The 12,037-nt window shown below is 36.8% G+C and overlaps 1 protein-coding gene across 7 annotated transcripts in view; it reads right to left on the bottom strand.

The window, feature by feature from the left end:
* LOC124301226 (KH domain-containing, RNA-binding, signal transduction-associated protein 2-like) overlaps positions 1-12,037 on the bottom strand; it is a 69,147-nt gene that overhangs the window by 7,278 nt on the left and 49,832 nt on the right. For 5 of the 7 annotated variants that reach the window (XR_006907426.1, XR_006907427.1, XM_046756025.1 and 2 more), the window contains exons 3-4: positions 9,099-9,218; positions 765-1,065 (exon numbers count right to left, since the gene is read on the bottom strand). Coding sequence is in view for 5 of the 7 variants with exons in the window: in XM_046756025.1 (XP_046611981.1) it covers positions 765-1,065; positions 9,099-9,218 (421 nt within the window). In the remaining 2 variants the exon portion in view is untranslated. The remainder of the gene's footprint in view (positions 1-764; positions 1,066-9,098; positions 9,219-12,037) is intronic. The other 2 variants (XM_046756029.1, XM_046756026.1) reach the window with 1 other exon arrangement.

The following is a 12,037-nucleotide window of genomic DNA, read 5'->3' as shown; positions in this document are numbered from 1 at the left end:
ACGTATAATACGTGTGAATGAAAATTGCATCGTTTAAAAATTATATGCTTCACTTTCGTATTAAGCGTATCGTCTTGTGTAAACTCCTTCAGGAACCAGCTTGCTGCACGTACGATATTAGAGTATAGAAGCAACGGAAGCAACAGCAACAGCAGCAGCAGAGTGTGTGACGAGCGTGCAGTCTCAAAACGATCGTGAATACTTCACGGGTAATATTCAGGATTAGAAGACGCTACTTGAAAGCCCTCGGAGTGTGCTTAAGGAAAAAGGATCACACGTGCGGTATCTCGGAATTCACTTCATACAGCGTCGAGACACAGTGCACGATATATCGATGCAATGTACGACAGCTACGAACTGGTTGGAAAAAGATACCGGGAAACACTGTAGGGCAAATGGCGGGGAGAGGGCTAAAAATGTAGAAATATCACAGAAAATGAAGACTTATTACGATATCGAATATTCAAAGTCAGGAGAATCTATTTTACTATATAAGAATTTAAATATCCTTTAAAATTCTATATTTTGCCTCGGTATATTTATATTCTTATCCATTCCGACGATTCTACATTTTAAATTTGCATACTTTGGTCTTTGATATTTCGATACAAAGTAGATTTTCGCGTTTATAAAAATTAGATACTCTAACCCTACAACTTTCCGATCTCTTTCCATTTTTACCCCCGCACCTGACACGTGGAAATGTAGTTTCGGTCAGTTTCCAAACTCGCAAAATATCCGGATAGGAGAGAATTCGAACTAACCCCTGGATGACCTTGGGACCGTCGGCCGGCTGCTGGGTCTCAGGATTCCACCACCCCTCGCCGAAGGCCGCCTCTCTTCGCCGGCAGACGGATCGTCGGCCATGGTTAACTCCATTTCGCGCATCTGTTCCTGTCGGATGTTGTCGTTGTTGTCCGGGATAAGATACTTCCGGACTTCGGCCAGGGCGAAGGCGATCCGAGCGTGAGCTTCCGCCGGGGGTGCGAGAGCCGCAATTTCAACGTGAAGATCGTCCGAGAGATGGGCGTATTTCGGGTCCAGCGATTGGCGACATTCCTCCTCCTGTTTGTGGAAAACCAAAAATTATCAGACGTGTCTATAAATTTTATTCAATCTCTGTCAATGGCGCAGACAAATATCTAATTTCAAGATCATGATTTTTTCGACGAATTTTCTTCAACTAAGAGAAAAAGATTGTTTGAATTGCGATTGAAGAGAAATTTGGTTTGAAAATTTGGAGGGCTTCTGGTATCCCTCTGAATATCGAGCTGGAGAGAATTTGAACGTAGCCAACGTTTATTTATCTCTCCGTTGATCGAAGGAGTTGGTACTTCCCTTTTCAGAGTAATCACGACGCGGCATGAACTTGGCTTGAGCTTAGGAAGATTAGAAGACGGAGTAGCCTGCGGAATATACCGAGTTTTAGAGGAATAGAATGGGCTGAAGGTAGATACGGATCAATTTGCGTTTAGATTGAGGAAACTCGGAGAAATTCGCAAGGAGCAGCGGTAATTACACAGTGCAGGATTATATCAGGGAATTAGGAATGTCCACAAAGTAGGTGCACTATTTACGTATACGTGTATCAATTAATCAATCAACGAGTCATCGGTCGAACTTGTTAAAATGAATTTTGACGATGGTTTATCCAAATTTCTGAAGTAATTATGCGAATTCTCTCATAGCTTGATGATTTCGAGAAATTTTAAAGTCCTGAGAGGAGAACGATTCGGCATTTTAAGAAACGATCATCGCCTACAATATATTACATACAATAGACGTTAGAAAATTCACGCCGTCTACATAGACGCAAAATTTATGAGGCCGAGATTAGTAACTAAACATCAGGGAAGAATCATTATTGCGCAATTTTATAATGGCTTTGAAGGAGATGTCTTTTTAAAATAAGAGTACATTTGTTTTTTATCATAATTCACTAAATTTCGGACATTGATAAAGGTGGTAAAGTAACGAGCTTTTCTAATGAGCTTCATCGTTACAGTAACTTCATCCTCATCGAAATGCCCAAGGATAATAATTTTGGGAATCAGAAAAAAGGAGGGAAAAACGAACCGAGAAAAAATCAACACAAAATTACTGGCAAATGTCGGAAAAAAAACAAAATTTGAAAGAATAGAAAAATTGCGAAATAATTAGGGATCCAAAAACAAATATTACACGGAGAATTTTTTAATATTCACTGACAAAAATTGTTAAAAACAGTATTGAATAAATTGTAAAAATTTTAGCATAGCTTCCGAGTTAATTATAGAGATTTTGAAGTAGGCAAGACGATAATTAATACTGATGAGTGGCTGCCCGCATGTGGCGACACTTATTTTTCCTACGGAATCGTTGAACTGGTGCCAAAGCTATAATTCTACTAATTTTCATTTATCCGCTTCTTTTTATTTATTCAGTTTTATTTTTTGTCATTCACATTCTGTATATCAAATAGTTCTGCACGGTTCCAATTCACGGATGATTCATCGCGAGGAGCGTGAATTTCGAATACGCGCGGTTAAAAGCACCCAGCAGCCAAAATCGAAGGGAAGAGGAGAATTTTCAGCTACAAGCAATGGGAAAACAGACAAGAGCAGCTAAAACTTGGCTGTAAATCGAACTGAAATTTGGCCCACAGTCACCCGTGAAAAACACACTAATCTTTCACTTACGGATGGTAGAAGAAACAAGAATAAAATTTTATCCGACATCTCTGTTACTGGCGACACGTGCCATGCTTGATTTGTGACACTTGTGCTTGTTTTAATGGTTAACGGCGTGAAATTGACGCAGTGTAAAAATTACTCAACACCTTGAATTAGGTAAAAGGCGTTACATCGGTGATAAAACAGGGAAAATTCAAAGTTCGCAAGAATTTCGTAAACTGGAAATAAAGTAAAAGTCAAAGGTGGGGGTGTTAGATAAAGAGCGTAAAATATTAGAATTCGGTGCTACGGGGCACGACGGAGATAAAATGTAGATTAACCGAGTACCAACGATTCGCAGAGATTAGAATATACCTACGCAACGTAAAGATTGAGGAGTTTAAAAGAAGAAGCGAAAGAAGAAAGCGAAAGCGAGAAAGTTTTACAGGTGTGATAATATCATAATCAGAGCGTCAGAATCGCGTTTAACGATTTTCATTTACCCCTTCTTATGTACACCACGTGATTTTCGCATCCTCTTATTACACAATTTATATTTTGCTCGGTAACAGGTTCATCTCCGACAATTTCCGGATCGCTTTCAAACAGGTACATATACAGCGTGCAGAGAAATTTCATCAATCTTATTACACAGCGTCCTACCCGCTGCAGCAAATCGTTACCACCCTCGTCCCTGATCAAAAACCCTTCACAAAATCGCGGGAAGAATTTAAAATACGGTACGAACACGTGTAACAGAACAGATAAAAAAAAAAAAAAAAAGAGAGTGCAAGGTGGGGAAAAAAATGGGAAAGAGATTTTCCTGTGAGACTACCTTTGCTAACTGCAATCACATTTAAAACAGGAGGAAAATATACTATTATAAAAATAAACCTCAAGTATTGTAGATAATTGGGCGATATTTGAGAATTTGAATTAAACAGAAGGAAGTATACACATATAGGTATCTGTATATTATTCATATACATCGAGAGGATTGATTTATTCATCAAACTGATGTTCCTGAAAGTTGATATACCTGTACATATAAAAAGAAATTAGGAGAAATGAAACGAAATATAGAAGAAAAATCGAAATTGAGCGTATATATAATTCCTCGAAATGGAAGTAGACATTGATCGGCTATTGGGTTAGGGGATTTTTTCAAATTTTGAATGAAACGTGGTTTAATAACGATTAGGTAGTGGGATTACGAAACAAAAAGGGGAAACAACGAGATCAAAAATGCACAGATAAAACGTTGCAAACGAATTTAATGCTGTATTTAATATACAGCGGCGAAAATACGCTTATTGGGGGATGAAAATTTCCCCGGGAAAGAGTTCTGAAAACGTATTTTCATTTATACCCTACGCTACAATACAATTTTTATCACTATCCATACCCATAACTTTTCTACACATACATACACGTTGCGCGTACGAATATGAGTTGTTGGAAAGCCGATAAACCATATAATCCGTACGCAAAGCTAGGCATTATGTACACATAGCGTGTATATGATTCAAGGAGAAAATACGAGACGAATATTGCTCTCCCTACATTCTATCGAAACATAAAATTTGAAAGGCAGTTTTTACAACATGTTACTGCTTTACCGACGACGGTAAATACGTACTAAAATTTTTATCGTTACCACGAATTTTAAAAAAAAATTTCTGAAATCTAATCAACTCGAGGCTTAAAATTAAATTTTTTGCGAATTTCACAGCCTTTTAATATCGAAAATGCATTTATTCCGCGACATTTTATCTCCAAAAATCAATGGCAGCGATTTGTATACCTACAATCAGTTCCATTGAAATTTTAAATCACCTTTTTTTTCAATATCCGTATTAACAACATCGAAACTGGCTCAATAAATCTGTGCAAATACTTGAAAATTTCCTTAAAGCTAATTTGAAAGGATAAAGCATAATTATGTACCTTACTGAAATATTTGTAATCGTGTATTTAAATATTGACGTGCCAGCGTAACGTACATAACACATATTGGTTAATTGAGAAAAATGATGACGAACGTTACGCATAAAAACGGAAAGCTATGTGCAAATTCTTCAAAGATTTCAAGATAGCTTCGCCGATCTATGTCTAGTAGCGTTATATCTGCTATGAGTAAACTGTTTCATTCCAGTCGTATTTCGAGTTCAAATATTGACAGAGAGATATTAAAGGTCTTTCCTTTACCGGAGGTAGGATAGCTCGTACCTTAAATTGAGGTTAGTAATACTAAACGAAAGAGACGAATCGAAAAACAAAAACAGGAAAAAAACAAAAAAAAAAAAAAATTACGAAGGGTTCCCGTAAGTGATTGAACGGTCAGGACCCCGCGGATTTCCATCAAACTCGGCGTCTGGCTCTGACAATGTATAACAATAACAATAATTGTGTGAAAAGTTTACTCAATTTTCGTATTGTTCTTTTTTGCAGATTATTTTTGTCGCTGTTTCGAAAACAAAGTTATATCACACCGCACGCGTGTGTTTGACTAATTATTAATTAACGGATCGGCACAAGGGTGCTTCCTTGTCAGAAGCCAGGGTTTTAGGAGTTTCGAGTTTGAGTTTCCGATAATTATTTTCGAATAGGTTCTACCCGATATTAGGGGAAAGTACATTGCCATAGACCCGTGTAATATAGTTATACATCACGCGTTTCCAAGGAGTGAAATGGTATATGTATGTAATGGCTATAGTATACGTTTACGTGTGCATGGGCAGAGAAGCACGGAGGGAACCTCCGCTCTTGGGTTTCTAGGCTTATTAAATTCTCAAAGTTTGTTACAGACAAATATTAGGGGAGAGATTGAGAGAGAAGAGAGAGAAGAGAGAGTCGCGTTAGATTTGCGGGCTAGGATATATGTGAGAAGTTTGCAGGATAAACTTGGTGACAACGGGATGACAAGAGGGTGTGATTCAATTAAACTTGAAAAAATAAAAAAAAAAAAACCTAGCATTTCAACAGCCAGATTTGTATGATGCGCAAAAGTTTATAAGTGTTTTCTGGGAATCTCAGTCGCTGTCCTCTGAACAATACACACACACACACACACACACACAGACATATGTATTAACAGTATAATAAAATTCATATCACGCAATTTGATAATGGTAAATTCATCAAGAAAATTACATTCAAACTTACTCAAAGAATGTTAAATGAGTTTCAAATATCAGGAGACATAACGCGGTTCGTTGTTCGGCATCTGTCGTTGAATCATTCAATTATAATAATTTTCATGTAACAAGAAAATAAAAAACAAAATTCTGGTATCTGAATAAGTCACTCTTTGTTCCTACTAATTATCGCTAATAGAGATTAAAAATATTACGCTCGTTGCGTGACAAAAAGTGAAGCGTTTCGTGTAAATAGAAACCTAAAAGCTAATAGAAGAAAGAAAGAAAAAAATAGTAGGTTATTCGGGTGAAATATAAATAAATGATATTCATTTTCATGAAGCGATAAGACAATATTTTCACTCACACCCACACAGATTTCACTGATATTAAGTTATAATGTTATCACTGCGATATTGGCAATTATGAACCTAAGCAAATAAATTGGCAAATGCAGAAAGTCGACTTCACAAACCCTTTAATTTTATCTTCACTCTTCCATTTATAATATTACTCGATTCAATTCCAGTTCTCCCTCGTTATTCGATTATATCTGCATAAATTTCATATTTTTGCAATCTTTGATTTGACAATTGCTGACTCTGTATCGATTCCTTGATCAAACTTACGATTGCATGAATATTCAGGGAAAGAACTGTTATTACGGTTTTATTATTCGCCGTGACGGACTGAAACTCATTGCGCTGCTTTTCCCCCCGTTTCGCTGTGAGCGTTAGCATCATACAATTTGCACGTCTGAAGGGAAAGGTAAAATTACAAGTCTACAAATTTAGAGCATCAACTGATATACATATATACACATATATATAATTCCTGGTGATATGTTTGCAGAGTTTCGTTGAGGACTTTTATTTTCGAAATTCTCTATTTTTTCAACAGACTTTTTCATGTTTTCACAGCGACGGCTGATTTTTCCGACTACGACACGAGAATTTAACAACGTCTACGCAGACTCCATGAGGCAAAAATGAAAAAAATACTACCATAAAAAATTTCAAACTTTCAGCCGAATTTTCTGACTTTTACCGGTTCTCTGCAAATTTCGTTTCTACATTTTCTCGAACTTCTCTCCATTCCTTTGCGATTATTTTCGGGATTCAATGTATTCAGTACACGTTGGCTCAGGGTAGGTTCGCCGGATAGCGATAAGGGTGTGGTTCGATCCGCCAATGATGAAAAAAAGGAAAATAAATTGGGGCTGGGTTGTTCGGTTATCGGATTGAGAGAAGGGTATATTCGGGTATTTGGAAATCGGTTGAAAAAGGGTCAGAACTCTGAAGGGACAGATTCAAATGTCTGCAATAAGTAAAGGGCATTGAAATTAGAATTAGGAAAAATGTTTCATCAAAAATGGAAACGAATGTATATGAGTCAAAGATTTACGAGCGTTTCAAACAGATGAGAAATATTGAGAGAAATATGATAGATTACCAGCTTATTTTTAATACCTAACCACCACTGTCTATTTTCCTTCGATTCGTTTGTTTCTTTTTCGTTCTTAATATTTGATTCGAGACATGTTGATTAATATATAATACATACATTTTTTTTTATTTTATACATTGAATCAGATTCAAACAAACCGTTTCAGGTGAATTATTTCTTGCATATGAATGTGCAAGAATCGATTTCACTCGTACAAAAGTGATGCTGCTGATCTTGAACGATGAGTATTTTAAAACACAGCTCATAATAATTAAAATCAAGTTTGTTTCTTTTGTATAGCGTTGTGCAGAATCCGTTTAGTTGAAAGTGAAAAATGATTGCCTATCTAACAAAGACAATTTACTTTATCAATTTTCAAGACGCGGTTGAAAGCTTATGAAAATATAAAACATTTAAATTTTCGAAGGTGAGAATGATTGCTAATTCTGTTCTTAAATTGAATTCCCATCGCGTTCAGATTTTCTTAATTGCCGTCAGAAGAAAAATTGATTGAAAAATATTCCCGCATACGAAATGGTGTACACAGATTATTTTTATGCTTTGTGCCCTCCTCGTGCAACATTCTGTAGTTCCTTGCTTGCCCGAGTATGAATACTTTTGTTTAAGGGGATTGGTGAGTAGAAATTCAATAACTTTTCGTTAATTCGGTTACGAGACGAGCAAAGATTAAGAATTTATGAAATCTATATATTCCTGTGCCGTGTGTCGATTTCCTCACAAATTGAAAGCAAAAAACTAACAACAAATTCATAAACAAGAGCCTAAATATTGCGATCTTTCAGCTCCAATGGCTTTGAAATCTCACGCTACGAGCTTGATTTGTTAGGAAAACAATTTTTCAGAAATTGACGAATCTGATTTCTTCTTTTTTGTCAATAGTAAATTTAAGATCGGTGTTTTTTATAATCAAAATCAATACTACTGCGATTTTGAAAGATAGAATAATAGGTAATACCTTAATAGGACGATAAAAAATAGTATTTTCAATAAAACAACCCATCACGGTGTAAAATCGAACGAATCTATTAGATTTTCAACAATTTTAAAGTAATGTAAAATAAATTTTCCACATCACAACTACATATAATTCATAATTTTGGTATTGCTTTTTCCTCGTACTTGAGGTAAAATCTTCGCGTAGCACACGAATATGTCTGAATTTGATATAACTCGCTGACTGCAGTGCGACCATTTCGTGATAAAACGAGCAAAAAATTATTAATTTTTGACTCACCAACCTCCTCGATTCCGGGTAAATGAGTCTTTTGGGTATAATTTGCGAAGTTATACGATGCCCGTATATAAGACTAGAGATACAAGCTGCAGTGATCAAAGTTCCAAAACAAGACAGTGCAGAAACGTTAGTCTCGGTGACGAAAGTTACGCGTCATCGTCTCCGCCAGACTCTGGTTACACACGGAATATTACACCTTACTTCTATCCACCTCCTCCTCTTTCCACCCATTATACTGTTATCCGCGTCTCTCTCCCGAGCAATTCTTGCCGACATTCGGAGTCGTAGCCGTGAAATTAAAGTCCTTCAAGCTCGTAATTCATCTCTCAGGGTTTAAGTATCCTGCACCAAAGGAGCCGCACCGCTGTGGCGGGTACAAGAAAAGTCCTTCGCAAAACGCGGGGATTATACGCGGGCCAATAAAACTGTCATCCGGTTGCTACTTGTGTCGATGTCGTGAAAAGTCGAAAGAGTGAGGGGAAGAAACACGCGTCACCTGTTCAAGATCAATTTTCAGAAGTCCATCTTCGATATGACATTGGAATTTGATTGTATACTAAAAAAATTTGAATGTGTATAATAATTATACGCGCTAATGCAGTCGCTTACCTTTTGTCTGTCCTTCATTGAGCCGCGTCCCAAAACTGCCATCTTGCACATTGTTTCTTCCTGTAGACGTTTCATCGAGTTTCCTTTGGGGCCCAGCAATTTCCCGACAAAGTTGAACTGCAATAAAGCACAAGAAACTGATTAACGTTTTAGATCTACGATATATTACTTGAGTATTATATACAAATAAAGTTTAAAAACAATTTCGGAATAAAATATTATTACAGAAAAATAAAAATTAGACCTCCGACTCTTCGAATTTCTCTCTCTTACTTCGGATATAACAACGTCGAGTCGTGTGTTTGTAAGGTATCCAACTTGCAGAAGATTGCAGAATTGCAGAAGAAACATCGAGCAGCACAAAACATAACGAACATTGAGGATAAACAAATATGAGAAAAGAAAGGAAGGAAATTATAAGGGTAATGAGAGCAAAGGAAAGCGGAAAGTGTAAGTAAATAATTCGTAGGTGGGTAAGCAGTTTCTGAGAGAGTGTACGTGAGCTTTTATTCCCCCTTCAGGTCTCTTGACATTCGCGTATAACCTACCCTCAGGGAAGGAAGAAACAGTAACCGGTTACCGCACGTCGCGTCCGCCGCGTTTTTCCAGATCTCGGGTTTATTGTTTTGTGGGTCAACAGTGAGAGCGGCGAAGAAAGGAGGAAAGGAAAAGCTGGACGAGTAAAACGGGGGAGAGAGAGATAAAAGGAAAAGGAGAAACGAGAAAGGAAGGGAAAAGGAAACAAAGGGAAATCCCCCCCCCCGTGGAAGTGGAAGAAAGTTGAAGACGACGGAGTAGCGGAGCAATGGCAAAGGGAGGAAAGGGAAGAGAAGCCTCATTGTGAGGTAAATAAATAATGCATCAAAAAGAGATTTCAGCTAAAATACGACTACGTTTCTCTTCTTTCTCCTATGGCGCTTGCCTCCGGTAGGATATACATATATTTAAATATTCCAGGAATATTTATACAGGGCATTCCATGCCAGCTCGATTATCGTTCATCCCTGACCCATCTCAGACGTTATAATAATCTACATTTTTCATTTTTAAATTATTCTCTTACTTCAAGCTGCTACTCGACCCTAACCCTATGAATTTTTATTGAAAAGTTGTTACTCCGTCTTTTGGAAATTAAACATTATCTCTAAAAAAAAAAGAAAAATATATCTGTCATTTCAGAAATGAATAACCGTATAAAGGAAAGATCCGGAAAATCTGAGAAAATGCGTTTTCAAATTGACGAAATGGCTAACGAAAAAAATGAGATTGAATCCAAAACAAAAAGTTCTATATGTATAATCATTCGCATTAGTTGTCAAAGTCTGCCTGTAAAAGCTACGAGAGTCGAAAAAAGATTACATCCTTAGATACGATTGCGACCCGTATAATTATATATACAGTTAAGAGTAGGATAAGTTATGAATAAGATGTACAGCGACGTTTCATGTTTTCTCGAGAGAATTGCACGCTGGGTAAGGAAAAAGAAAATGGATCACGAGCAAATTAGTCAGGGGTGAATGAAACAAAGGAAATAGAGAGAGTTATACGCGGACATTTGCGACGGTAGCAGGTTGGAAGCTCGACTCATCATTTATTCAACGATACAACTCGGCCCAACAATCCGTTAATTAACAATGCAATGGGTTCATTGAATATTCTAAACAGTACGCAATGTTGTTTTAAATTCCACGGCCTACGCACAGAAGCTTTAATAAATAAATCTCGATCTTACTACTACTATTACTGAAGAACTACCAGGCAACAGTATTTGCATATCTAATAAATAACTAATATATAATTAAACTGAAAGAATCATTTCTCAAAAACGAATAAAAATTTTTGCACCACAATTTAAAAATCTTCATATACGAATCCTCGAAAATTACAGCTTGTAATTGTTTTTTTTTTTTCTTGAAACTTTACGAACATTCCGTAACGGGTGAAAAAAAAATATATATATATAAAAATCGAATGTGTATAACATCTATTTGCACAGCGAAAAGTTTAAATATACAAGCACATATTACAAAAGGGAAGCAAGGTGAATTTATAAGCAGCTGCATAAATCTCCAAAAGTTTTATCACGAACGGATAACGCACCGCGAACTGTCGCCCAAAATGTATTTTATGTTAGATGGGGGTGAATGGGGGGGGGTTGTATATCGTACAAGGTGCAGTGCAGTGGGGTAAGTGTAATCTTCTTACCATTTTACGATTTTATATCGGATAAAGAAGAGAGAGGGTATGAAAAATGAAATGTCAAGCAAGTGAATGCATAATGTAAAGTTAAGAGTGGAGAAAAAGGAGAAAAATATGAACTCGGGGAAAAAAAAAAAAAAAAAAAAATAGAGAGTTACAGGCACGCGCGACTGATTTTCAGGAAGGCGCGTTTTTCGCGCTGCTCGGGGTTTATATTAGCGGCAACGGACCTCAATTTAAAAATCCCATCTCTGAAGGAATTTTCGTTCGACGTGTAATAATAATTTTATTATATATTGTACGGACGTGACGTGACAACCGATGTTGACAAACCTCTGGACAAGAGCGCGTTCGCTCTATCTCCCGTATCGTGTTATTTGGTGCGACGTCGTTGATATACTCGCGGTACAAATTTTTACAACTTGGGTCTACATTCTACAACGTATTCGGCGTCACCTTTTCAATGCTAAATTTTTGAAATATTTTTTTATATACTTGATCATAGCACCTTACCGAAAAAACTTCACTGAAATTCTTCGATCACCTTCTATGTTTCGCAAACTTATATTATGAAATCACGTGATGCATGAGTTTGCGTGTCATTAGATGTAATACGAGAGACTGACGATGAGTATATTATTATCTCTAAACAGATCTTTCGGCCCTCGGAGAGTTTCTACACACAGTTAAATTTACCCAAATCCCTACAGTCAAGCACACTCGGGGTAGATTAACTAATA

Source organism: Neodiprion virginianus, chromosome 3, assembly GCF_021901495.1.
Source record: "Neodiprion virginianus isolate iyNeoVirg1 chromosome 3, iyNeoVirg1.1, whole genome shotgun sequence".
In the NCBI taxonomy this organism is placed as follows: domain Eukaryota; kingdom Metazoa; phylum Arthropoda; class Insecta; order Hymenoptera; family Diprionidae; genus Neodiprion; species Neodiprion virginianus.
Note: the sequence above shows the minus strand (reverse complement) of the source record. Positions and strands in the feature narration are given on the sequence as shown.